The sequence below is a fragment of the Saimiri boliviensis genome, chromosome 11 (genome assembly GCF_048565385.1).
Source record: "Saimiri boliviensis isolate mSaiBol1 chromosome 11, mSaiBol1.pri, whole genome shotgun sequence".
In the NCBI taxonomy this organism is placed as follows: Eukaryota; Metazoa; Chordata; class Mammalia; order Primates; family Cebidae; genus Saimiri; species Saimiri boliviensis.
Genome location: NC_133459.1, coordinates 17,372,803 through 17,400,433, shown reverse-complemented (window position 1 = coordinate 17,400,433; position 27,631 = coordinate 17,372,803). Strand labels below are relative to the sequence as shown.

The window sequence follows — 27,631 nt, the reverse complement described above, 5'->3', positions numbered from 1 at the left end:
CGGGAGGCAGGACCAGACTCAGGAGAGGGCGTGCTCCCGCCGAGGAGCTGGGCGGAGTCTACGCTGCGGAGAAAGCGGGAGAACCCGGGGTGGGCGGAGCCGAGGGTTTGTGGGCGGGGCCCGGCGCTGCGGGCCTCGTGGGGCGGAGCCTCGGGCTCCGGGAACGCCGCAGAGGGCGGAGGGGTGGGCGGGGCCGCGTCGGGGGCGGGGCCAGTGTCTGCAGTGGGCGGGGCCCACCGCAGAGAGGGTAGTGCCGGCCGAGAGTCCTCTGCGTGCGGCTGCCGCGGCGCCTCCACAGCGTCTCTGACAGCCCGGGCGGTGCGACCCACGACCCTTCTGGCCCCGCGCAGCCACCGCGGCCTCCATCGCGTCCCGAGGAGCGGCCGAGTGCCCTCGCTCGCCTCGGTGCCCGCCTCCGGGGCCATCCGTCCTGCCATCGCTGCGGAGGCCGCATCTGGCGCGCATCTGGAACCGCCCGGCCGGCAGCGCTGGAGCCCGCGCCCACCCTGGCCCGGCCTCGCCGGGAGCCCTGCCCGGAGCTGGAGCCGCACCTGGAGCCGCGGGCCCGGGGCCTTGAGCCGCGCAGCCGGCGCATGGTGAACTCGCTGCTGTTCGGGGAGATGGCCTTGGCCTTCGGCTGCCCGCCGGGAGGCGGCGGCGGGGGCTGCCCCGGCGGGGGCGGCGGCGGCGGCGGCGGGGCCGGGCCGGGTCCGTCGCCGGTGACGGCGGCGCTGCGGGACGACCTGGGCTCCAACATCCACCTCCTGAAGGGGCTCAACGTGCGCTTCCGCTGCTTCCTGGCCAAGGTGCACGAACTGGAGCGGCGCAACCGGCTGCTGGAGAAGCAGCTGGAGCAGCAGCAGAGCGAGCGCGAGCGGCGGCTGCGCTACAAGACCTTCTCCCGCGAGCAGGCCGTGCAGACCGGGCCCGAGCTGCTGCGGCCCCCGGCGCCCGGCGGCGGGCACGGCCTCGGCAGCGGCGCGGCGGCGGGCGCCAACGCCAATGCCGTGGCCCTGGGCGGCCTGCCCCCCGGCGGCGGCTCGCACCCGCAGCACTACGGTCGCCTGCCCGGGACCATCTGGAGCTACACGCAGGTGCGGCGCACGGGCGGCGGCGGCGTGGAGACCGTGCAGGGCCCCGGCGTGTCGTGGGTGCACCCCGACGGCGTGGGCGTGCAGATCGACACCATCACGCCGGAGATCCGTGCGCTCTACAACGTGCTGGCCAAGGTGAAGCGCGAGCGCGACGAGTACAAGCGGAGGTGAGTGGCCGCCCCTCCCCCGCCGCCCTGGGAGGGGGCGCCCGCAGGTCCGGGCTGCCAAGGAATGCGTGCGCGGGAGGGGCCGTGGGGGGGCAGCTGGTCCTGGCAGGTGGGCTGGAAGCTGTGTTTGCAGAGCGCTGTACGCACGCCAAGAAGGCCCAGTTACATAGACCCCAGGATGGGGGTGGGCGCTGGCCACCGTAGGGGCCACCTCCTCGCTGTCACTGGTCAGGCACATTATTTTCGAGGTGACATAATAACTATCTGTGTTTTAATGTGGTCTCATTTAATTCTCAGCACAATACAGCGGGTAAGGCAGTCGTATCCTTATCTTGCAGATGTGGAAACCGAGGTGCAGAAATGCAAAGTGACTTGCCTAAGGTGGCTTGGCGAGTAAGTGGTGAAAGCAGGATTTCAGCCAGAGATTTTAACCACTGCTGGCTAGTCTGTCTCCTAGCATAAGTATTTTTCCCAAGGAAGTAGGAAATAGGCCCTCCTCCCTCAACAGATGAAAAGAAAAACTCTAACCAACCCACTGCCTTTTTATTTCTTGAATTAAATGAGATCATGTGTTTGAAAATGGATGGATCTGCCCCTACCCCCTGGGGCCAGTGTCTGCTGTATTGCTCCAGCTCTGTAAGGTCTAGCTTGCTGGGTTGGATAACCACAACTACAGCAGACTGCTCACAAGCTTTTATAAAATACCTCCTTTCATCCCTCTTCTCCCCACTCCCTGAGTCTCATGGTTTATTGAGCCCTAACAAACTCAGCCTTAAAAGCCCCCAGGAGAAGACAACGTTGGGCTGGAGACGAGACACTGAATGGACTGAGACCACCATCTCTGGCTAGAACTGGGGTCCAGACTCTCTGCAGGACTGGCCACTGCATTCCTGCCCAGGCCAGATTCCCCAGCTGGGGAGCTGTCACTGCTTCTTGCCTGCAGCCTGGCTGACAATACTGTCTTCTTGGCTTTCTGATAGGAAGAGAGGGGTCTCCTATCCTCCTTCTCTTCCAGTAAGAGGAGAGGGGTCTGTCTGTGGCATCTCAGGCCCGGCTAGGGGAGGAGCCCTCTGGCCCTGGCAGCCACTGTTCCAGGCAGGGCAGCCTTCCACTCAGAGCTGTTGCTCTGAACTCCAGGGCCTGGAGGATGTACTAAAAAGGACCCTTCCTTCTATCTCTAAAGGTCTGTCCAGGGACCTGGGCATAGGTCTCCTGGGGCTCCTTCCTTATTCTCCCATTGGGCAGGCTAGCAACTGGGTAGGATTCAAATGCCAGCCTTATACCTGCTGGTGAGATTATCAAACCACTTAAAAGCCTGTTTGCTCATCAGAGAAATGGGAATAATAAAATCTGCCCACAGGTGCTGGAGGGGAGAGCAGGATCATGATGCTCTTTGGGAGGTATAAAGTAATCAAGCTGATGTTATTTAAGATGATAGGCACTTTGTCAAGCTAGCAGGGAGTAGACATGCTGAGGGTCCTCAAGCTCTCTCATGCAGGGCCTTGCTTCCTGGGGATAGGTCTTACACGCCACTGGGAAATGGCCTTCTCTCCTGGGTTACTTCTCTCTCTGGAAGACTTGAGAATGGCCCGCCTGGTGTCTTGCCACAGGGAGGCCACCTCTCGGCCCCTCATGGTCAATGTCATTGGGGCAGGCTAGAGAAACAGGCAGTTGCTCTCGATGGTGAAACTGGGGAGGGATGGGCCGGGCCCTCCTGTCTGCCACTGTTGATCGTGTCGTCATGCCTTAGGCTCGTGCTGTGTTTGTTTTATTGTGTGTATGCTTTTTGGACCTGGCTACTAAGGTGACGGAAAAACCGTGCCCAGTCTTGGAGGGAGATGGGTTGGCATTGAGCAATGATCTATTCAAGTTGCACCCAGGGCGTGGGGTGTGATGTCAGCTCCTGGCGCTGGCCTGGAATGAGACAGCGCTGCTGAGACAGGTGGAGTGCGGGCGTCTCTTTTCCCGCCCTTCTGGGATACCTGCACACCTCTTCTTCCATTTTTTTTCTGAAGTTGACTCAAGACTCATGTTGAATTTTTCCAAAGCAGGTATACTCCTTTCCTGGGACCTCAGTTTCCCTGCTTGTGAAGTGAGGTGGGTGGGCTAGAATTGTGCTCCTTGAAACCCCAGGCTTTCTCAGAGATGCTTTAGGGGCTCCTTTAATATCTAATAAAAATTATCATTGAAAAGTACGTTTAGATGTTAATACAGTGACAAAAATGTGCTCACTCACTTTTAAGTTCTTAATACTAACTCACTGGATTCCGCTAACACGCTAACTTGTTAGTAGTATTTATTGGGTATATCCTAACAATTTTCTTTGGGGAAGAGGGCAGACATTTGATAACCGTTTTTTTAAAAAAAGTTGAAAAACCACTGGACTAGATGATCTCAAAGGGTCTTCCCAGCCTTGACAATAGGCAAATCTGAGTTTGAGCTCCCAGCTCACTTCTGATCCCCTGATCATAAGAGAAGTCACTGTTTAAAGGATGAGAACAAGGTGTTTGCCTGGACTGCTGTGGCCGCGAGGGGCTTTAATTCATCCCAGGATGTCTATACCAGAACTCCAAGCAGTGATGTCCAGAAGGAACCTAATCCAGATAGGAAAGGTTCCAGGGTTTCCCTTGGTTCAGCTGGAGGAGCCTGCAGCTCCCAAGACCCCCACTTGCTTCCCTAAAGGGTAACTTGGGATGCCAGACTCAGCGTTCTTTAAGCTGGAGGCTTGTTGAGTTCCACCCCCATGATTTGTGGCCACATCCACACACTACCACCTGTGCTATTACTTACATAAAATGTTTTAACAACTTCATTGAGGTACAAGTTGCATATCACAAAACCCACTCATTTTAAGTGTACCAGTGAAAGATTAGTAAATTTACCGAGTCATGCAGTCATTACCACAATCCCATTTTAGAGCATTTCCTCACCCCCAAAAAGATAGTTCGTGTCCATTTACAGAAAATTCCCATTCCCACCCAGCCCAGGTAATCACTGACCTGCTCTCCGGACATTTCATAGAAAGAGAATCAGACACTCTGTAGTCATTTGTGTTTGGCTTTTTTTCACTTAGATCATGTTTTTTTGAAGTTCATTCATGTTGTAGCATGTATTGGTAGGATGTTCCTTTTTATAGCTGAAAATATTCCACTGTATGTATAGACCATATTTTCGTTACGAATCCACCCAGATATTCAATATATTTTAAACTTCAAACGTCAACTGTAGACCTCCTAGCATCATCTCATGTGCCATCAGTGGTCCACGAACTGTGCTTTGGAAACACCAACCCAAACCCAGAGCTCCTGACCTGGGGTGTCTGGGCCCTGGCCCCGGTCACCACTGCTTTGGTTTCTCCTTGGCCCAACCAGGTCTTTACCATGTGGGAAATGTGGTCGCTGAAGCCGCAACAAAGACAAGGTTGTCAAGCATTGATTTGGAAACCAAAACAAACATCTCTACTCTGTCACCACCCAGAGCCACCAAAATATCCTGTTCTGACTTTGCAAGCTGGGGGCTTTTCCCTGGAGATTCCCACTGAATTTATCTGAACTCAACAGTGGAGGGAGACCGTGACTTTAGGTCCAGCTCTGCCACTAGGTGCTGTGTGACCTCTGGCCAATATGTGTGTGACCTCTGAGGCCAACTGCGGCCCTATCTGGGCCTCAGATCCTCCACCTTTGCATGTGGGAGTTCCTTTAGGTGATCTCACCTCGCTGTCTGCATTAGGTCAGTGATTCCAAGGGTCCCGCGTTGTGGCTCATCTTTCTGCCCCCGGAGACCACGGCGTGTGTTCACTGAAGTCGTTCTCTCTTACGGGCCTCCCCTTCCCTCTCCTGTCTCTGCCCCAGATGACGAGGGTCCCGGCTCCAGGGACGGGCAAGTGCTGCCCATCCCATCCCCAGGCTGAACTGGTTCAACTGTGTCCCCTCTCTTCATTGGCTCCCAAGGAAGGAAGCAGGAAGGCTTTGAGGTTGTCAAGGAAAAGGTCCCTTCAGCCCTGCAGCAGCGGCAAAGTTGCCATGGACTGGTAGAGGAAGTTGCCTGGCGCTGGTAGCGCTGGCCTAGCTGTCTTTCAGGCAGGGCGACTCTTTTGGGGGTCTGGTGCCCCTGTCCAGAAGCCCCTCTAGCCATCCTTGCCCAGTGTGATTTGCAGCTGGCTGGCCTTGCTTCTTCCTGTACCAGTGGAGTCAGCTTGGAGGCTAGGTTTCTTTTTCCCTGGTGCCTGAGGTGATTGGAGGGGGGTTGGGGAGCCTGGAGAGACCACTGTCATCATTCAGCCTGGTGGCTTTCAGGTGGGCTTTTTAGAGCCCTGGAGTCTATAGCAGGGTGCCTTAGGAGACCTGGGGGAGGCTGAGCATCTGGGATTTGACCCACGTCGCCCACCGTAGCCCCGTACCTCTCTGACTTCCGGATTGGCGGTCTGAAAAAGATTTCATTTGAAAAAGGGTTCTGCTGTTTTAAAAAGAGAGAAATCGCTGATTCCACTGAGTACTTTCATTTTAAAGGTGGGGATACCAAGGCCCAGTGGGGGCGGCCGTCAGTGCTGAGCTGGGCAGACCTTCCATCTGCCGTGCAGAGCTGGCCTCTCCGCCTCGACGCGATGCCCGCATCATTTGCCCGCAGTCGGGGCTTTGTTATGTTCCTTCCACCTTTTTGTGTGTCTGTTTTAAACATTTTTTTAAAAAGCCACTTTCTGGGATGGGAGGGACTTTAGTCACAGCTATTTCTGACTGTAAGCGGAAGGGGCTGGGCTGTCGGCCAGAATGGAGGACTCCAAAAAGGGATGGTGGGTGGGTCAGCTGGAGTGTCCCATGCCCGTTCCCGTCACACCCCAGGGGGGCCCTCAAGCAGGTGGGTGCTGGCCCCTGAATGTCCCAAAGCCCGAAGGCTGCCCTGGAATGGAAAGCTGTATGAGGGCTTTGTTCCCTGCCACTCCCATGGACACTTTAGCTATTCCCGAAGCTGCCACCGATATGGATTATTTCTGGCTTTCCAGCAAGGGAGTCTGCGATGGTGGAAAAGGGTCCGCATACTGGCTCTGCCACTGTCTGTGTGAGCGTCGGCAAGTGGCTTGGCCTCTCTGAGCCGCCCGTGGAGCTCCCTGCTTTGTGCTCTGTGAAAGAGGGATCATCTTGTGGCTCTCCCAGGGATTGAGAAGGAACAAATGAGGTCTGGTGTGAAAGCACCTGGGCCTTGGCAGGTTCCGGGCCGTCCTACCCCCACCCGAGCTGCCCAGTCCCCTTCCCCCCCATCCCCTCCCACCCCCACCCCCCCGCACCCGCAAAGTTTGTTCCCTTAATTTACAAGGATTTCTTAGCACGGCCCGACTGCCTAACAAGTCCATTCCAGGGCACGTTGCCTCGCTCTCTGTCCCACGGAGGCGCCGAGATGGTGTTGGGGGTGGAGGGAAAAGGGCTGCTTCTTTGTCCAGCATCTAAGAAGCCTGTTTGACCTACTCTTAGCAGTTGATTTGTGCCTCCGGAAATCTCTCACCATCCCCCAGCCCTTTCTCCCAACTTCCTTTAAGAGAAGCACACAAACCCCTCCATCTAGCGCCTCGGGTCCCTTGAGAACTGTATTACAGAATCCCTTGGCCGGGTTGGCATTCTCGCTGGGGACAAATTTGGGAGCGATTCTGAGCCTCAAGCTCGAGGGAGGGGAATGAGGTCCCAGAAAAGAAAAGGAAGCAGGGAGACAGCTGACACTGAAGAGTCGTTCTCAGAGGAATGTGAGGCGGGGCTTTGCCTTGGCAGACGAGACCGGATGCAGGGTCCCCCTTGGGTCCCCCTTCCCCCCACGTGTGTGTGCAGTCACACACACACAGGCACAAACTCTCACATGCAGATTGCACACACCAGGCTCTCTGTTCAATCCTGTGACCGCGTCCCCACACATGACAGCGTTTGAAGGACACGGAAGGGTAGACCCGGAATTTGAACACGCCCTTTGCCGCAACAAGACGCGTTGCCTTCCAGGAGAATTGATTTAAACTGTGCCATGTGTCAGCGACACCGGAGGCTGTGGGCTTTGCATTTGCAGTCCCGGCTTTTGATCGCATTGGGAGATGAAGCCCGGCCGCGTTCCATTTATTTCCTATGTTGCGGATGGCTGAAGGCCCGGGACGGGAAGGATGCAGGCCTGCCGTGTCCCTGTGCTGAGGATTAGGGATGTGCTGCTCTTTCCTGACTTTCTGCCATCAGTGGTCCTGAGCGCGCGCCACCTCCTGCATCACAGCCCGCCACACCCCAAGCTGTAACTACCTGGGATGTGTCTCCCCCCCCCCCACCCCCATAGACTGGAAGCTCTGCGGGGGGCCAGCTCCAGCTCTGTCTTCGGCCTGGCCAAAGTCCGCGCTGAGTAAATACTCATGCAGCAGGGAGGCCTCTGTGTCTGGCTGCTGTGAGCTAGTATGCTTCCAGGGGGATGGGACAGAAGATGGATGGCACAGACCCCGTCCAGGGTTTGGCTGCTTGTGGAGGGGAGGGCCTGCACTTGGCATCAGAAGCCCTGGGCCAAAGTTCAAAAAGTTTGAATGAACTCCCAAGCCTGGCAGTGCTGGGTGCTGGGGCCCCAGGGCAGGAGTTAAAAGCCGAGTGAACTTGGGCTAGTCACTGCCTCTCGAGCCTGTTTCCTTATCTGTAAAACAGGGATGCTAAGCTCTGTGTCCGGAGGTTGTGGGAGAAGTAGACTAGGTGTGGGCTCAGCTACAGCACAGCACATGTAAACAATCAAGTTCCAAATGATTTCACAGCACAGAGACTGGGTGCCCTACAGAGGCTGAGCTGTGCTGGCCCTGTGGGGTGGGCAGAGGTTGAGAACCAAGCTAGAAACCGGGAGAGGGTGTTCTGTGCCGTTTGCTGGCAGCATCTGTGGGTTGCACAGCCTTCTGAGCATTGCCAGACGGTGAGGTGCTTAGAAAATTCCAGGCCAGATGGGAGGCTGCTAAAGGTTTGTGACGTTGCCACTGCCTGCCCACCAGGGGAGTGTCCCCCCACCCACGCCGGGCACTGGGCGCTTGTCTTCCTGGGCAGGATGTGGCTTCTCATTCTAGTCCTGGTACAAGAGAAGGTAGTTGTCACCCAGCAGTAAGCCCAGTAAATGTCAATGCCTGGTTCTCTTGAGGGTCTCTGGAGCACAGGTCCTGGTCTGGGCTTGCCTGTGATGTGGTCTGAGCTCCACTATGGCCACCTGAGATGGGGACAGTGGGAAGGTGGGCTTGCCCAGCAACCCTGTGAAGACCACGTTCTCTCCATAACATAGCACGATTCTGTACGTGCCATTTAATCTCTTGCACCTCGGCTTGTCACTCTGTAAAATGGGGATGTGGTTTCTTATAGTGCTGTTTCCCAGGTTTGAGGTAAGAATCAATTCAAACAGTGCAGTAGGAAAACATTTTGAAAAAGGATTTAAAAATAAATCAATACGGCTTAATGTTCCTGTTTATTGAACACCTACTTTGCTCTAGGTTCAATGACGACTTCTTTAAATATGTGATACTTAATGAGAGCAGTCCCAAGAGGTGGGAAGCGATATGCTCATTTTACAAATGAGAGGTTCAGAGAAGTGAAGAGATCTGTCCCAGATCTCGCAGTGAGTCCGTCTCCATCTCTGGGTCTCTGGACCCCAAGATCAGTGCTTCTCCCAGGAGGTGGCCTTGTCCCGTGCCCCTGGAGGTTGGGGAAGGCTGGCTCAGGGTGAGGAGGCAGGCAGGAGGCACGGGGTCTCCCCAGCACCTGTCATAATATTGCCATGGCGGGTGGCAGAACAGGAGGCGGCTGCCACGCTGGGAAGACTCCCTGCTGTCACTTTACAGTAATTATTTCTTGAGAAGCAAATGAATCACTGGCAGTAGCAGGCAGATGAGGCTTCTGGGCCACTGTAGCAGGCCTGTCCGGGGCCCTGCTCTTTGGTGAAGATCTCAGTGGGGGCTGGCAGGGCTGGCAGGGCTGGCAGGGGAAGAGCTGGGGAACAGGGAACATATTATGACCTGTCTGGTGCTTTCCATGGGGTGGCCCTGCAGGCTGGAAACTGAGGCTCAGAGAGGAGAAGTAACTTGGAAATCAGGCTCTAGATCTAACCTTTATCCTGTGCTGAACCCAGACAGGGCCACGCCCATTGCAAGCCACTTTCCTGCCATGAGCCTCAGTTTTCACTTCTGTGAAATGTCGCCTAGTAAAGCTGGGGTAGCTGTGCATCTCAGCCTCTGAATTAATGCTTCGTTTGTCTTGCTCAGCTCCTGTGTGTCCCCAGGGCAGCAGCCAGAGGTTCTCATCCATGGATCACCAGCAGCAGAGGGCCTTGGGCTTTCTGGTGTCTATTTGGGAGCTGGCCTCCGCCCCGGGCTGGAGTCTCCTAGCTTTTGCTTTCAGTCAGTGCTGTGAACTTCGCCAGGAACAGGAAACTCGTTACAATCATTTGGTGCCTCTTCTTGGGGAAGATTAGACTGCTGGGTGCGGATGTCTGAGAAGCGCAAGTGGGGATGTTCTCATGACCGTGGCTGGGCACCCACCGTGGGCCAGGCCCCTATCCTTGAGAACTCAGAACCTGGGGACATAGACAAATGTGTCACGCCATGTGGCAGCATTGTGTGACAACTGCATGTACCCAGTACCTTCTCCAACAGGGCTTGTGCTTACTAGGAGCACAATAAACATGTATCAGTTGATGAATTTCATGCAGTGTTTGCATAGCATTTACTCTTTGCCAGGCTTCATTCAAAGCAGTTTGCAAACATTTAATTCATGGAAGCACTAATAAACCTGTGAGTTGTGTGCTATCATTAGCCCACTTTAGAGTTACTAAAACTGAGCCAGAGAGATAGGGAGGGAACTGGGCCAAGACACCTTGAAAGTGGCAAGCCCAGATCTGATCCCAGGAAGTCAGGCTCCAGATCCAACCTTCATCCTCTGCTGTACCAGAAAGGGCCGTGCCCATTGCAAGCAGCTTTCCCGCTTGAGCCTCAGTTTTCACTTCTGTGAAATGGGACTAATAAATCTGACCTCATGAGGCTGTTTGGAAAACCATCTGAAGTGATACCCATGGAGCACTTTGTAAACCGGCAAGTACAGTGCCTGTGGGGACTAAATCCTTGGAAGCCTTGGGCTCTACCCACACCGCGCTTTCTTTCCCAACTTCCCTTGCAGCCTGATACTCTCTGAAGCATGCAATGCCTTGTCCTCTCTTGCCTTTACATTCACACCTCCCCTGGATCCTGAGATGGGACGTTGGACAGAAACCTGCTATATTAGACAGCTTAGAGCGGAATGTTTGTGTGGAACCCAAAAGCTGGGACGAGAGGAACCTGCAGGGTATAGCTGAGACCTTGAGAGAGTCACTTTGCCTCTCGGAGCCTCCGTTTCTTATCTGGAAAATGGGAATGGTCATGTTTCGTGATGGCAAGTGTGATGATGGTACTCCGATTCCGGCTGCAGTGGCAAAAATCACGAAACGAGCTAGGGGTTCTGGGGAGAGGAGCTGGGCAGGAATCAAATGGCATTTGGGCCTTGGCCCTGGCAGGAGCCCCTCCACGTGGCCGTGCTGGGGGTGGGGCCTGTCCCTGAGCTGTCTCCGAGATGCTTGCTCAGCGCTCTCTGGCCTGCGTGCTCTGACTCCGGGATGTGTGTTCACACGAACCCTGCTCATCTGCTGCTCGATGGAGAGAGGCCCCTGCAGTGGAGACAGCGCCTTCCGCCCTCTTAATTGGCCATCTTTATTACTTGGGTTATTTAAGACGGTTCTTGGCTCACTGCCTCCTATTTGCTGTCTTGGGGGAGGGAAAGAGCTGCTAGTCTAAGTAGACCTTGTGAAATCCCCCGGCAGACAGGCTCCTTTCTGTATAGGGTTGGCCCATCTTCCCAGGCCCATTGGCACCCCCTTTTTGCTCCTGGCCCACTGTGGTAATGGGCAGAAGGCCATCCTGGGGGGTGGGAGTGGAAGTTTTAGGGAAAGCTTGTTGTAAGGTCAGGACCAGAGAGCCTTGGAGGTTTGGGTTGGGACACTGGTGAGAAAGACCCTGGGGTGCCCCAAACCCAGGGATTCTGGAAGGTAACCAAGCTAGTTTTGGGCCAGTCAAGGAAGGCTTCCTGGAGGTGACATCACTTAGATTGTATTTGGAAGGTTCAGTAAAAGTGGAAGAGAAGGAGGGAGGGTGCTCCAGATAGAGAGGACAGCTTGTACAAAGGCCTGAAGTTGAGCTGCGTGCAGGACGCAGTGTGGAGCTGCTCCTGGTGCCCGGGCTTGAGCCTGGCACTTCCAGAACGTGACCCGTCCTGTGCTTGCTTCTTCCCTGACTTGTCCCCTCCTCCCTCCTGCGGTCTTCTTGGCTCTCATTTTCTGTCTTGCTCTCCTGCCTCTCCCTCTTTCCTTTCTTGTGTTCTCTACTCTGTGGCTGGCTCTCTCACTCCCGTCCTGCCCAGGGCAGGCCTAAGGGGCACACTGTCCCCCATCCCTCTGCCAGATGCTGGGCCCCGGTGAGTGGCTCTTGCTGCTGCGGCTTTGTGAGCTCATGGGTATGCATGTGTGTGCATGCATGTGTGTGTGTGTGTATGTGTGTGCGTACATGTGAGCACAGGTCTGGAGCCTCTGTTTATATCCTCTGGATTTGGGACCCATCGGGTCATTGCCCTGCCTCTGGCCACTGCAGACGCCTTGTACTATGGGGCTAGGGGGTAGATCTTGACATCATGGTGGGGGTAAGCGAGGATGCCTATGAGAGAGATACTGCTGGTTTGGAGCTCAGCGCTGGCCACTGGGGACCCTCAGCCTCCCCAGCCCCCATTACGGTCCAGAGCCTAGGATTAGACACAGGTCAGGAGGTGGGGGCTGGGGAGGGTTGGCTGCTTTCTTACCTCTCCCTGAGATCGCCCTGCCTGTCCCTTCTCCCTCACACCTGTGACTTCCTCTCATTCCCTGGACGGCCCAGAGGGCTTGAGGTGCCCTTCAAGGTCATTTCATCTATACTCCTGCTTCCAGGCCAAATCATTCCCTGACATCCCAACCAAGTTAGATATGCCTTCTGTCTTTCACAGTGACTTTCAATCATCCTTTAGTGGTTTCTATTTCTCTCTTACCCCTATTCACATATCCATGACCATTTTATAGATGAGAAAACGGAGGCCCAGTGAAGGAGAACAGCTACCTTGAGGTCACGCAACACAGCAGGCACTGGAACCCAGCCTTCTCATCCCCCTCAACAGGACTCTCTTGAAACCCTTGAACTCAGGGCTCCCTCTGGGGGCTGCTGGCGCTTTCAGGAGGGGTTTGGAAAACTCCCAGAGGACGGGAGCACTTGGAGTGGAGAAGCCACTGCCAGAGGCATGACTTGGAGCCTGTACAGTGGGGTCCACAGAGACTGGGCCCTGCTCCTCCACCAGACATCTGGGTCCCTGGTGCTGTGGGTGAAGCTCCCTCAGCCTACAAACGAAACATCTGAGGTTGCCCGTGCGGTTTGTCTCCCTGTTGCAAAAGGCCCTGCTCCAGCCCCTGGCCCGGCTTGAGGTCTTGAGTTGCTGACACTGACCTGCCTTCCGGGTCTGCCAGCCCTGTGCTTGGCTGCTTCGTTTATCTGGGCCTCGTTTTCCTTTTGTATGAGATGGGATGGGATGGGATGATGAGACACAGGGTGTTGGTGAGCCTGGCCCGGGAAAGGCCACCCTGTCTCTTTATCTCTGGGGAAAGCCCTGGAGCTGGAAGGCTTGAGAACTTTGCCTAGGATGTTGGTACTGGGTGAACCATAGAGGCTGATCCTTCATTCCCCACAAAGACTATGTGTCCAGAGCCCCTTGTCTGGGGATGAGGCCTGACAGATGGTACTTTTGGATTTGTACATGTTTTTATATGGAAAGACTTTTTTTTTTTTTTTTTTTTTTTTTTTTTGAAGACAGGATCTTGCTCTGTTGCCCTGGCTGGAGTACAGTGACACAGTCACAGCTTGCTGCATCCTTGAACTCCTTGGGCACAAGCAATCCTCCTGCCTCAGCCTCCCAAGTAGCTAGGACTACAGGCACACACCACTACATCCTTCATTTTTTTAAAATTGATTTTTGTTGAGACAAGGGTCTTGCTATGTTGCCAGGGCTGGTCTGAACTGTAGGCCTTGAATGATCCTCCTGCCTTAGCCTCTCAAAGTGCTGAGATTACAGATGTGAGCCACTATGCCTGGCTGAGTCTCAATATTACATTGCAGTTGGTTTCACACTTGCCTTTAAAGAAAACACTAGCATTTAAAACATCAGGACTTAAATTTGCTGGGCGTGGTGGCACGTGCCTCTAATCCTAGCTACTTGGGAGGCAGAGGCAGGAGAATGGCTTGAACCCGGGAGGCACAGGTTGCAGTGAGCCAAGATGGTGCCACTACACTCCAGCCTGGGCAGCAGAATGAGACTGTCTCAAAAAAAAGTAAAAAAAATAAAATAAAATAAAACATCAGGACTTATCTGACTTGGAAACAACCCCTGAGCTCAGCAGGCTACTGTTGGCGGAGGCAGAATTAACCTGATGCTAAGTTTAGGGACTTCCAACTTGTAGGTTACTCCTTTTCTGAGCCCTAAGGCATCATTCAGTTGTGGGGAATTAAAAGGAAATTGCTTCATTTGCTCTTGCCTCATGTTTCCTGTTGGCCGGTGATTTGGGCTTTCTCTTGGGTGGGAATTCTGGCTCTGGGGCGAGACTGCCTGGAGTTGTGTGACTGCTCTGAGCCTCAGTTCTCTCATCTGTAAAATGGGGATGACAGTCTTAGCTGATGAGGTTGCAGGGATTCAGCGAGATGGTGCCTGTGGAGTGCTAAGTGTGGCGCTGGCCCCTCAGCGGGTACCGCTCCCTCCCTCCTGCCCTGGCCTGGCTCCCACCAGCCCCCAGGCCCCAGTTTGTACAAATGAAAACATGTACAAATCCCAAAGTACCAGTTGTCAGGTCATGTCCCAGACAAGGGGCCCTGGAAACATAGTCTTTGTGGGGAATGAAGGATCAACCTCTGTGGTTCACTCAAAACCAACATTCTAGGCAAAGTTCTCAAGCCTTCCAGCTCCAGGGCTTACTTCGGAGATAAGGAGAGAGGGCGGCCTTTCCCGGGCCAGGCTCACCAACGCCCTGTGGGTCTCATCATCCCATTCCATCTCCTACAAAAGGAAAACAAGGCCCAGTGAGAACTGCCTGCTCCCTCCGCCTTTGAAGACTGGCCTTTTGTGTTCCAAGCACTTCCTCTCTCCAGTACAGCGGCCTGGGCAGAGAGGAGGAGGTCATGTCCCCTCTCTTCTCTAGCAGATTGTTAGCACAGGGTGACTGGGAAGGCAAGACCTGGCATTCAAGTCTGTGTGCAGTGCAGGGTGTCACCTGGAGCCTGTGGCTCCTAGGAGGGCCTGATGGAATGTGGACATGAACGGGGGAGTCTTTCCCTGTCCCTGCTTCCCTGAAGATCATGGACCATCTCAGCCTCCCTGTTGTGTGGATTTGGAAGCAGCCTCAGGGGGTCACATCACTGGTCTGAGGTCTTACTATGAGGAAGGGCCAGGACTGGGATTTGAACCTTACTCTTGCAGATAGTTACCCAAAGTAATCTCTGCCACACTTGCGAGCTCATTCTGGCAGGCTGCGATACGGGAGTTCAAGCCCTGTCCTGTGAGCAGGGCGGCTGTTCCTCCTTCTGGGTGTCCGTAGGCAATGGGTGGATGGTTTCTGTGTTTTCATAGACTGCCTTGTGAGGCCTTGGGGGTGAAGGGCCCACTCCCAGACCTTGGCAGAGGAGTGACGTCGAAGGCTGGCTTGGCATTGTTTTTTCAGGGTTGACGTCAGGGCAGCTGGTTTAGGGTTTCATCTGTGAGACAAAGGCTGCTTTGTAGCTTCTGCCCAGTTTAAGTCCGGGCACATCACCCCTCAAGGTGGGAAACGAGGTGGAAGGGATTGCAGGGCCCAAACAGAGAAGCCCTGCGAGGCTTGGCTTGTGCTCAGCCCCTCCAAGAAGGGAGCTGAGACCTCATAATTTCATAGCCATCTTGCTCACTTCCCAAGAGCACCCTGTATGGACACTGCAGTGTTCGAAGCTTCACACTCGTGTTCTCTGGAACATCACACCACTCCAGCAAGGTGGCTGTGAGTATGTCCATTGTACAGATGAGAAAACTGAGTCTTGGCAGGTAAAATAACTTGTTTCTTGTCAAAGCTAGAAAGTGGTAGAGTGGGCATGTGACCTCAGGTTTCTCTGGCTTAGTTCCATCACTGCTGAGTCTTGTGTTGCTCCCAGGTTTGGAAGGGGAATTCTAAAAGCCAAGATACTCTAGGATCAGACTGGAGCAGATAAACAAACCTCATGGCTTTGGGGGAGACCTGGAACTTTCTCTTGTCAGGATTTAGAGTTGGGTCACTGCTTTGAGCATGTGTTGTGTATTCATATCTGCATATGTAGGTATGTGCACATGTATGTACAAGTTAAAGAAGGACATTGGATACTGGAGGGTCTGTATCACTGGCGACTGATTCCAGGAAGGCCTTGTGGGCAGGTGTAAAGAGTCATCCCAGGGGGTACCTAGGAACTTCAGCTCTTCTTTGCCAGGATTACCCTACTTGATCATTCATTCTTCCATCTGTTTGTTGGTCTGTCTGCCCATCCATCCATTACTCCGACAATCCATCCATCCATCCATCCATCCATCCGTCCATCCGTCCATCCGTCCATCCGTCCATCCGTCCATCCATCCATCCGTTACTCCATCAGTCCATCCATCCATCCGTCCTTTTCTGGGCTGCTGTGCTCAAGCCCTGTGCTTGGAATTTGGGGATCATGCCGCATGAACTGGGAGCTTGCAGATTCTGGGGAGCTTGCCAAGTGACAGTTAAATCAGGGCTGGAAGAGTCCAAAGAGATTGGTTAGACTTTTCTCTCCCTTTTGTCAGAGAGGGCCAGTGACTTGCCCAAAGTTGCACGGCAAGTTAGTGGTGGAGCTGGGGCTCAAAGTCAGTCTGTAGGTCCTTGCCCCGTGTTTCGGCTTCTCCGCTGTGTTAACAAACAGCTCTCACTCCTGGCCGGCAGCCCCCTTACCAAGCTCTTCCCTCCTCTGCTGTTTTGATGTGTCGTTGGCTTTTCGGGAGTTGTTGGCAGCTTCTGTTCTGAGAGACTTCCAGAGGTACTTCCTGAACCAGCCTGCAGGCCCCAGACTAGAGCCAAGCTTGGCCATGCTCTGCCCTGAGATGACACCCTTCTGCGTCTGAAACAGCAGGTTGGCTGAGCCCCTGAGGGGAGAGACTCCAAGGCCCTGTTTACTTTACCCTACTGGACACTGGCTTCTTTTCCTCCAGGGGTATCCAGAGGTCATCTGTTCCTTCCTCATCTTGGGGCTAGGACCATTGCAAATCCTGCCTGAAGATTCCTGCCTGAAGATCTTACTGCCTAGGAAGCTCATTCCAGAGCCCTTTCTGAGACAGGCTGTCCAGTGTCCTCATGGGCTTTTCTGTTGGAAAGTGCTTCCTGGTGTCTAGCCATAATCCCTATTGCTGCATGCCCCCTTTGTTTAGCCTTCCATGGAGTAGGAAAGTGGTTGGACATCAGTTGCTTGGTAGTTCTCAAGGCAGCACCATTACCTTGCTGTGTACCCTCTTCCCACCTACAATCTCTCTTTTCTACACTTCCTTAGAGACTGTGCCTTGACTCAGATACAAGTTGAGGCACGATCTTTATGCAGAAAAGATCTGGCTGGTCCCTGTAGGATCCCACAAGTTTCTGGGAAGGAGGCACATTCCTTTTCCGGGAGTCATGGAGCCCTCTAGCCAGAAGTGGCCTGGATCCCAGGGATCATTCTGGTCCCATCTTTCCCGATGGGAAAACTGAGGCCCAGAGAGGTTGAGCAACACATCCACAGCCATTCAGGCAGCCTGTCAGAGTTGGGTGTCCTTCTTCATGGGGCAATGCTGCCTCTGTGGTTTGGGCAGGGGGCTTGATACAGGTGGCTGGTGGCCTCTTGGCCTGGTGGTCCCTGCCCCAGACAGATGTCCCGGAAGCAGAGCAGCCATCCTCATGTGGATGCAAAGGGCTCCCTGGCCTGGAATCAGTGCTTCTGCCTGCTGGTTCCCTGGACTGGCAGATTCCTGGCAGTCCTGGGTTGCCCTTAGGGCGGAGCAGTGGCACCTCCTCCACTCCCACCCGTCCTGTGTCTTCCCCTCATCCCACAGCCTCCCAGACTCCCTTTCGGCCCTTGAGGCACCAGGGAGGCCCCTCACCTCCAAGGGGAGAGGACAGGAGGCCTGAGTGTACATCAGTGATTAAGTTGCCAGGGGACACTGGCTTCTGTGGCTGGGGCAAGAAGGGGTTAAGCAGTGTTGCCTGCCAAGGCTGGGCTCCCAGCTGGTGTCCTGGCCCCTGGGGCCAACCAGGCCATCTGGCCTGACAGATACCACACTGTGTCCCATCTGTCCTGAGGCAAAGTCACCACGAGGAGACTGTCTGCTGCCTCTGAGGGCCTGCAGGGGTGGGCGTGGCCCCTGTTGTCTGTCGCTGGGGCGGGGGTGTAAGGCCAGTTGGGAACGGGCTCCCCACTGGGCAGGGTGTCCTCCCTGCAGGGACTCCCTGAGTATGAAGTGGGGGAGTCTGAGTCCCAGATGTGGTCCCAGCTTCCTTGTGCAGAGGTCTAGAGAGGCGCAGGGATGGACTGGAGGCCACATAGTAAGTCAGCACAGGCAGAGCTGGGCTGCCCTGAACGCCCTGCTGGTGGCTATGTGCTGAGGCTCCAGCTCACAAGCTCATTCATTCAGTCAGTACTGGTTGAGGGCCTACTATGTTCTGGGCACTTAGATGGTTGGTGGCCTCTTGGCCTGGTTGAGGGCCTACTATGTGCTGGGCACTTGGTCACTCTTGACACCAGACAGTTCCTGAGTCCCAGCATGGGAGAGGGAAGCCAGAGACAAAGCCTCGAAGGGGAAGCATGGCACAGCTTAGCCGAGCCCAGGGGCCTGTACACTGTAGCAGCCCTCCCAGCAGCTTCCCTCTCAGCCTTCCCAGCAGCTGGAGGTGGTGCCTACGCGCTAAGAGGAGCAAAATAATGTTAGGCACTTGGTGTTTATGATCCTGTGGGGTCTTCACCACCCAGGGTGGTGTAGGTACTGTTGTTAGTCCCATTTTACAGATGAGGAAACTGAGGCTTAGAGAGGTAAAGTCACTTTTACCAGATCACCAGCTCGGGAGTGACTGAGTTGGACACCCATCCCAGCTCTGCCTGATGTCAAAGTGTTTCAGGATAAGGGGCAGGGGACGGCCGCAAATGGCCCCTGTCTTTCCCGCAGCCCGGCTCCTTCTTGTCCCCTTGGCCTGGACCATCTCCTTTTGGCTTTTCGCTGAGTCTGGGCTGGGAACCCTGTGGCTGGAGGCCCAAATCTCAGGATGAACAGAGGCTGTGCTCGTGCCGGTTCTATGGCACAGCTGGGGCTAGTGACCCTCTGCCTCCCCTGTGTGGGGTGCCTGGCAGCCTCCGGGCAGCACTTGGGGGATTCCCCTTGGAGGACTCTCCATCCAGCTGAGAGCCCAGGGCTCTGTCCTCCAATGGGGGCTGGGCCAGGCCGATGGGAGCCTCCATAATGCTCTTATGATTATGTGACCCTAGATGAGTCACTGTACCTTGGTGAGCCTCAGTTTCCCCAACAGCAGAATGGGGCGAGATGACCAGCTCCAGTCAAGATTCGCTTCGAGGAGCTTTACAGTTGCAGAAGGGTCTCTGGGAGGTTTTGCTCCGTTTCATTCCCCCTCCCATCTTTTTTTTTTTTTTTTTTTTTGAGATGGAGTCTTGCCCTGTCGCCCAGGCTGGAGTGCAATGGCACAATCTCGGCTCACTGCAGCCTCTGCCTCCTGGGTTCAAGCAGTTCTCCTGCCTCAGCCTCCCGAGTGGCTGGGATTATAGGCGCGTGCCACCATGCCCCACCATGCCCGGCTAAATTTTTTGTATCTTTAGTAGAGACGGGGTTTCAGCATGTTGAATAGGCTGGTCTCAAACACTTGACCTTGTGATCTGCCCGTGTGAGCCTCCCAAAGTCCTGGGATTACAGACGTGAGCCACTGCGCCTGGCCTCCCCCTCCCATCTTTAGGGAACTGACTTCTCTCTCCTGCCCCATGGGTAGGTGGGAGGAACACTCTCGTGTGTGTGTTGTGGGGTTGCCTGGTGCCCTGCCTCTGCCCTCTCCACTGGTTCACATCAGGTTGGATGCCAGAGCCTGCCATGAAGACAGGAGGCGGGGATTAAGTAATGAGTCCATCCCCTTGAGCTGTATTTAGTCACTAATTCTTTTGGTGCGTGTGTTTGCGGTCTAATTACCTGTCTCAGCTGTGCTGGAACCTGCCCCTTCCCGCCAGTGAGGACAAGGACGGCGCTGCACAGACAGGTGGCCGTGGCCTTCACCCATCCTCAGTGGCACAAGCTCCACGTGTCATTGGTTGGCTGGGTCCTTGTCACTCTTCCCTCCTCCCTCCTAGAGATTGCTCCGGAATGTTCTCCTCCCCTTACCAGTGACATGGCAGGCAGCTCATAGTCTCTGGAGTTGCACTGAGCCAGCCTGCCTGTGTGGGACCTTGGATACGTCACTTCCCACCTCTGAGCTTCCGACTTCTCATTTATGAATGACCTGGATGTCCCGTCTGATGTCCTAGGATCCTGTGTTCTGTGCTTTTTTTTTTTTTTGCCCCACCTAGAGCTAGTTTGTGTTTGCCCATCCTCATTTAATCCAGGTGGACTCATATTCACCCATTTTACAGGTGAGGACACTAAGTCCTAGGGAAGTGACTTGGCTTAAGGCTGCAGAGCCTTGCTTTCAAGTCAGGTGTGCTAACTCTCCTTAGTGGGCTCTGCCTGGTGGCCAGCTCCTCATGTGTTCACGTTGCAGATGATGAGGGATGCCTGGATTCCAAGGCAGCTGGCTCCAGGGCACTGCGGTTGAGTAAGTGTGCGGGAGATTACCCGCCCTACATTTACCTTCAGGGCAGCATAGCCACTTGGAATAAACAATGGAGAGACCCAAAGTACATATTAGATTTCCAAAATAGCCTTGGGAGTTGCTGTTTTTCTCAAAGCTGTAAACATATCCCTGGGTGGGGCCCCCCACACTCTCCTGGGCACAGACCCCCTGGGCCTCCTGCCTCTTGATCTGAGTGCCCAAAGACCTGCTGCCCAGACCCCCTGCTGGCTTCCATTTAAGCAAGAGCTGGAGCTCTGGAGGCTCAGCCGGGAGCCACTGGGGATGGGATGGGAATGGGGCAGAGGGTCCGTGGGGGCTTGGCCAGGCCTAGGCAGAAAGATAATGTCCCGGGGATGGAGAGCCATGGATGCCAGCTTTCCCAGCATCTGCCCCAGGCAAGGTAGGCCCACGCTTCAAGGTGCAGAGAAGAGAGTTGGACTGTGGGGATTGTCTGGGGAAACTGAGGCTGTCAGGGAGGGGCTGGCAGGGAGGCCATGTCTAAGGCGACAGTGAGTCAGGGCTGCATTGGCCTAGATTGAATCTCCTAGAGAAGGTCCTGGAGATGACACTTACTGGGCCTTTTTAATCCAGTGAATATTTTTGGGGCCTCTTGTGTGCCAAGCTCTGTGCTGGGCGCTGGAATTGCAGTTGTGACCCAGAGATGGGCCTGCTCTTGAAAGAGATGAGAGCCGGGCACAGCGGCTCACACCTGTAAAGCCAGCACATTGGGAGTCTGGGGCGAGAGGATTACTTCAGCCTAGGAGTTTGAGACCAACTGGGCTGCATAGTGAGACCCTGTCTCTCCAAAAAAAAAAAAAAAGAAAAATTAGCCAGGCGTGGTGGTGTGCACCTGTAATCTCAGCTACTTGGGAGGCTAAGGCAGGAGGATAACTTGAGTCTAGGAGTTCCAGGCTGCAGAGAGCCATGATTGCACCACTGCACCCCAGCCTGGGCGACACAGCAAGATCTTATCTCCAAAAAAAAAAAAAAGAAAGAAAGAGAAAGAAAAGAAAAAGAAAAAAGAGAGAGAGAGAAAGAGAGAGAGAAAAGAAAGATGAGTGAAGTAGTGGAGAACAACGGGAGCAAGTAACCTCAGTAGCAAGTGGCCCGGTGCCTTTGCAGCGCAGAAGAGTGGCGCTTGATCCTGGCCAAGGAGCCAGCGGCAGCCTTCAGGAGGGGGTTAGAAGCTGGGTCCTGAAGTCCTATTAGGTAAGAGAGCGAGAGAGGAAAATGACGAAGGGGAGGGGGTGTAGAACCTGTTGGGCAGAGAACGCGGTACCTGCCTTGGAGGTTTGATGTAGTTTTTGGCACAGGATGGGGGCTGGAGGTGTGGGAGGGATGCTGCTCAGACTTACATTACCCTAGCACATGGCCTTGTTCTCCAGGTCTTATCACCCACCAGATGAGACCTCTGTACCCTTTTGGAGAAGAAGTGTCTGGCCATTTCCCGGATGAGCCTGATCTCCCAACGCTTGCTCCCTGGGGGAAGGTGGAGGGCCACCTGTGAGGAAGGACAGTATTTATATGGGGATTTCCCGCACCCATCGGAGGCAGCATTTTGACTAATGAGGAAACTAAGGCACAAAGCATTGTTGCTGGAGGAGCTGGAGTGAGGACCCAGGACCCGCTTTATCTTGGCTCCCTGGGCAACTGGGAGGCTGTGGTAGAGAATGCCAGAGAGCGTTCTCTCCAGCTTGTCACACATGGCGCTTTCGAGGGGCACAAAGTCTTTTCCACGTCTGCACACTTGACCCAGAAACCCAATCGGGATATCCCAGAGGGATACCTGGACATGTATGCAAATGTGACGGTACGAAGGTGTTCACAGTGATTTTTAGATTGCAAGGACTCTGCGCTGACAGTGGAGGACACATCAAACCAATGGCCCTGCAGCCACCTGCTATGTCACCTGCTTGGGAGGATGCTGTTAAGTGGAAGAAGCACATTTGAAAACCACATATGGTTGCGTCCCATTGTCATTAAAAAACAGTCCCATAAGAAGAGAAAGTCTTGTAAGAAAAAGTTGGGAAGGAGAGACAGCTAGTGCTGACCGTAATTCTCTTGGGGAGGGGGATTCATTTGGGTGGGTTTTACATTTGTTTTATCTGGCTTACTTGGTTTTTTCTTTTCTATTTCTTGTGTAATCATTGTAAACACTCATGAAATTTTAAGCAAAGGAAAAATGAGCAGGTATTTTTGTCTTTTAAAAGTTTAAGTGATTTTGATGTGTTGACCAGGTATACATGACATCATTCAAAATGAAAAAGATACAGAAGGAAGGGAAGTTTCGACACACACTACAACAGGAGTTCGAGCTTCACTGGCCAGCATGAGGAAACCCCGACTCTACAAAAAATAATTTAAAAAAATTAACTGGGCGTGGTGGCTCTTGCCTGTAGTCCCAGCTACTCTAGAGGCTGAGGCAGGAGGATCGCTTGAGCCCAGGAGGTGCAGGCTGCAGTGAGCTGTGATTGTGCCACTGCCCTCCAACCTGGGCAACACAGTGAGACCTTGTCTCAAAAAAAAAAAAAAAAAAAAAAAAAGAAGCCATTCACAGAAGGACAAATACTATCTGAAGTACCCAGAAGTCAAGACGGAAAGTAAGATGGTGGTTGCCAGGGGCTGCAGGGAGAGGGGTACGGGGCTTTACTGCTTAACAGGTACAGTTTCAGTTATACAAGATGGAGAGCATGCTGGAGATGGTGGAGGCGATGGTTGCACAGGAATGTGAATGCACTTAATGCCACTTTAAAGATGGTTAAGGTGGTAAATTATAAGTTATATTGTTATTTATTTATTTAGAGATAAGTTCTTGCTCTGTCACCCAGGCTGGAGTACAGTGGTGTCATCTTGGCTTACTGCAGCCTTGAGCGCCTGGGGTCAAGCAGTCCTCCCACCTCAGCCTCCCGAGTATCTGGGGCTACAGGTGGTGCCACCACACCTAGCTATTTTTTTTTAAATTTTTTGTAGAGACGAGGTTTCGCCATGTTGCCCAGGCTGGTCTCGAACTCCTGGGCTCAAGTGATCTGCCCGCCTCGGCCTCCCAAAGTGCTAGAATTATAGGCGTGAGCCACCTTGCCTGGCCTGTTACGTGTATTAAGAAAAGATACAGGCCGGGCGCGTTGGCTCAAGCCTGTAATCCCACCACTTTGGGAGGCCGAGGCGGGTGGATCACGAGGTCGACAGATCGAGACCATCCTGGTCAACATGGTGAAACCCTGTCTCTACTAAAAGTGCAAAAAATTAGCTGGGCATGGTGGCACGTGCCTGTAATCCCAGCTACTCAGGAGGCTGAGGCAGGAGAATTGCCTGAGCCCAGGAGGCGGAGGTTGCGGTGAGCCGAGATCACGCCATTGCACTCCAGCCTGGGTAACAAGAGCGAAACTCCGTCTCAAAAAAAAAAAAGAAAAGATACAGAGGGATCAGAGTGACAGTTCTACCCCCCAATTCCCAGCCACCCACTTCCACCCTGGAGGGAACTAGCGTTTTCAGTATGATGGTTGATGCTTGGTTTCCTCCCACCTGCCCCTGGGCACAAGTGGGCAGTGACAAGTTGGATGGGGGCCCCTTCACTCATGGACAGAGGAAGATGCCTCCTGGCCCAGGGTGAGCGCGCCTTCCATCCCTGCTTGCCTGGCACAAGGCAGTGAGTGCCCAGATCTTCCAAGCTTCTTGGGTTGAAGGGATTGAGGATCTGAGGCTGGAGGAGCCGGAGGTCCTGCCCTGGCGAGAGCTCCGGAACTTGCCTCCCCTCTCTTGGCGGGAAGCTAATACTCTGAATCCACTTCTGTGTCCCCAGCACTTGGCTCCTGTGTGAGCACTTGGGAAATGTGTTTTGAGTCTGTCCTGGGGGAAGAAGATGAAGTGTAAGCCAGCAGCCGGCCTGAGTTGAGCTGTGGGACATCTTCTGGGCTGCCGGGCCTGGGTATCTCCAGAAACCCCTAATGCTTGCTCACCAAGGCTCCCTTGGTGCCAGGTCTTGTGCCAGGCACTGGGATGTGGTGCCGAACTGGACACGAGGGAGATGAGACGTCCCCCTGTGTGTCTTGGCAGCTCATGTGTTGCCAGGCATTGGTAGCAGAGGGGGCTGGTTTGGCATCCAGGTACCCTGCCTCATGCCTGGGGCCCTGGCCAGTGTACTCAGAGGAACTACCCCCAACTGAGTTGCCCATTTTCCACGGCAGGGAGGACATCAGAAAGGCTGTGTTCCATGACGAATCATAGCTTCCATCTATTGAGCGTTTGTTGGGAGCTGGGCTCTGTGCTAAGTGTGAAACGTGTGTTGACTCATCTACTACAACAGCCTGGCAAGGCAGGTGCTTCCGTTAGCTCCTACTCAAAGCTAGGGGACCCGGAGCACAGGCGGCTAAGTGCGTGGGCCAAAGGCACACAGCTCAGAAGTGGCAGACCCTCTGCCCCTCCTGGCATCCCGGTCTGGTGGGGCCAGCGGTGGGACCTCTGCAGTCCCTGGGGGCCAGATGACAAGCTGCAGCCTTCCTGCAACCCCTTGATCTCCATAACGCAGGAGAGCCAGAAAGAAACAGACCATTTTACAGACCAACAAGGGCGCTGCTCTTTAAGACCCTGGAGCCAGTGACAGGGAAGGCAGAGAAGGGACGAGAGCCTCCGTTTATTCCGAGCCTGTGTATACCCTTCTTTTCACAAACCGTAACAGCCTCCAGAGGCATGGGGGATCTTTATGATGACCCAATGGGGAGGCTCGGGGATTGGAAATCACTTGCCCATTTCCAGTGGCTGATGCTGTTGGGATTTGAGGCTTGTTCCATCCAGCTTCAGAGCCTGGTGCCTTTCTTGCTCACCACATGCCGGCCCCAGCTCATTGCCTTGGCAGTGGAGGTGGTGGTGGACCGAGGCCTTCCTGCACCTGGGTTCTCTGGCGCTGAAAATAAGTGTATGGGCAAAGTGGCTTTTTTCCGGGTCAGTGACTATGACTCCATGTGTGCCCATCTGTGTATCTGACCCTGGCATTGGAATCTGGGGATATTTTCTAAGCGATATGCTGGAGTTGTGAGCAGGGAGTGGGGTTTATGGAGCCGAAGAGGCACTATCTAACCACTGAGAGGTTGCCCAGGCTTGGGAGCCACATGGACCTGGATTTGACCTTGAGCAAGTCATTTTACCTGAGTGTGTACAGTGGGCTCACAGAATTAGACATGGTGGGAGTAGAATGATTCACACCTAATCAGCATTTTACAATAAATGCAAATTTTCCCCTTCTCATAGAGGAGTGGAGTCTGATGAGAGAGACAGGGAAGTGAAAATTTATAGCCTCTGGATGCCAGTGATGAAGGCATGGGCTCAGGACTAGAAACATTAGAATGGGCATAGTGACTTATTCTGGAGAAGTCATGAAGGGCTCCCTGGAGGAGGTGATGAAGATGTACCCAAGCCTGGAATAGATTGGAAGTGGTGCTCCGGGAAGAAACTTCATGGTGGCTTGCAATTTGTGATGCAGATTTTTCCTCACTGTGACATGCTGGTTGAGACAATTTTCTCCTCGGAGTGGCCTGGTGTTTTGGGGGGTGGGGTGAGTGCCCACCTGGGTGTAGCTTCCAGACGGAAGCAGTGGAGGGAGGGCACTGCCCAGCATGCTGCCTGGGATTACGAGTGTCCACAGAGCTGCCGTTTCTCCAAAGGTGCTTTTTGTTTGTTTTTGAAACAGGGTCTCACTCTGTTACCCAGGATGGAGTGCAGTGGCCTGATCCTAGCTCACTGCAACCTCAAACTACTGGGCTCAAGGGATCCTCCAACCCCAGCCTCCCAAGTAGCTGGGACTACAGGTGTGTGCCACCATGCCTGGCTAATTAAAAAAATTTTTTTGTAGGGATGGGATCTCACCATGTTGTCCAGGCTGGTGTTGAACTCCTGGCCTCGAATGATCCTCCTGCCTCAGCCTCCCAAAGTGTTGGGATTACAGGCATGAGCCACCATGTTCAGCCTCTCCAAAGTTGTTTTCAATAAGTGATACTAAGTGGGAGTGATGCTGGGAGCTTGGGCAAATACAGACACGGGGGAATTGGACAGGTGGCTCAGAAAATCATGGGAACCTGAGATTGGCAACGGTACAGGTGACCCAGGGGTTCCCTAGGCTCCACGTTGCCCATAAGAAGCCAGAAGTTGGCCTGGGGGAACACCCTGAAATGCCTTGTGTGTGTTGGAAGGTACCATGAGACCAGCTGGGCTCTCCCACCCTGGACCCACCTGCTGCCGCAGTGGCCTTGTTAGGACACACTTCAAAGGCTGAGCGTGGCCGTTAGTTCCTGGGGTGCATCTCTGGGGTGTGGAGGGCGAAAGCAGGGTTTTCAGTGAGGGGATTCTATGGCATTAGCATCTGGCTTCTTTCCTTCTGCCATCCTGCCCTGTGTACTGCCAGCCACCCAGCAAGGTGAAGGTGGCATCTAGCTCATTATCATGGCCATCAACAAACAACATGGCTGTTATGCAGCATAGTGGCTGTGTCGTCCGAGGGCCCTGGGTACAAGTCTGACCTCCTCACTTACAGTGTGGTCCTAGAGCAGGCGTCCCCAAACTTTTTACACAGGGGGCCAGTTCACTGTCCCTCAGACCGTTGGAGGGCCACCACATACTGTGCTCCTCTCACTGACCACCAATGAAAGAGGTGCCCCTTCCTGAAGTGCGGCGGGGGGCCGGATAAATGGCCTCAGGGGGCCGCATGCGGCCCGCGAGCCATAGTTTGGGGACGCCTGTCCTAGAGTGTTCTCCCAGCCTCTCCCCACCTCTCTGAGTGGCTGCCATTGGGTGGTCTCGAGGTTGAGGGTGATGACACCAATGGTATGCTCATGGTAGGCCAGGCACTGTTCTGGGCACTTTTCACACGCCATTCTGTGGAATGTGGGCAAAAACCCCTCAGAGCTGGGAGGTATTACCAAGGCCCAGAGAGGGTCCTCATTTGCTCAAGGTCTCAGAACTGCAAGATGGAGAGTTGGGATTTGATCCCAGGACCCTCTGGCTCCAGAGCCCGTGCTCCTCTCTCCACTACACACACTGGTTGGAACGCAAGGACTGACGTCCCAGCTGGCTTTTGAGCATTTGTGGTTTGTCAGGTGGCTTTATGGTCAGTGTGGGGTGCTTGTCCAGGGATCAGGGAACTTGTTTTCTGATCAAGCTTGGCTGGGTGGGCCCTAGGAATCCATCCAGTTTGACATCATTACATTACTGATGGGAAAGTGGTGCCAGAGGAGGGGAAGGGACTGGCCCGGGTCACAGAGCCAGCTGGGGCGGAGGCAGGACCAGCTCCTCCTGCACAGGGCTGGCGGCCTCGATGCCTGAAGAGGTGTGTGGCTGGGGTGGGGGCTGGGCCCCAGTTAGAGGCTTCCTGTTCTCTCCCACTCACCTCTCTCAAGTCCTGGTGGCTCACCACGGAGATCCCAGAGACCAGCTAGCTGCCCTGCAAAGGGCCCC

At 54.3% G+C, this 27,631-nt stretch overlaps 1 protein-coding gene across 3 annotated transcripts in view; it reads left to right on the top strand.

The window, feature by feature from the left end:
- The first annotated feature begins 242 nt into the window (after positions 1 to 242).
- The window catches only part of IFFO2 (intermediate filament family orphan 2), a 52,768-nt gene continuing 25,379 nt past the window's right edge, over positions 243 to 27,631 (top strand). For all 3 annotated transcript variants that reach the window (XM_039474270.2, XM_039474269.2, XM_039474268.2), the window contains exon 1: positions 243 to 1,261. In XM_039474270.2, coding sequence (XP_039330204.1) covers positions 594 to 1,261 — 668 coding nt within the window. In that variant the 5' untranslated portion in view covers positions 243 to 593. The remainder of the gene's footprint in view (positions 1,262 to 27,631) is intronic.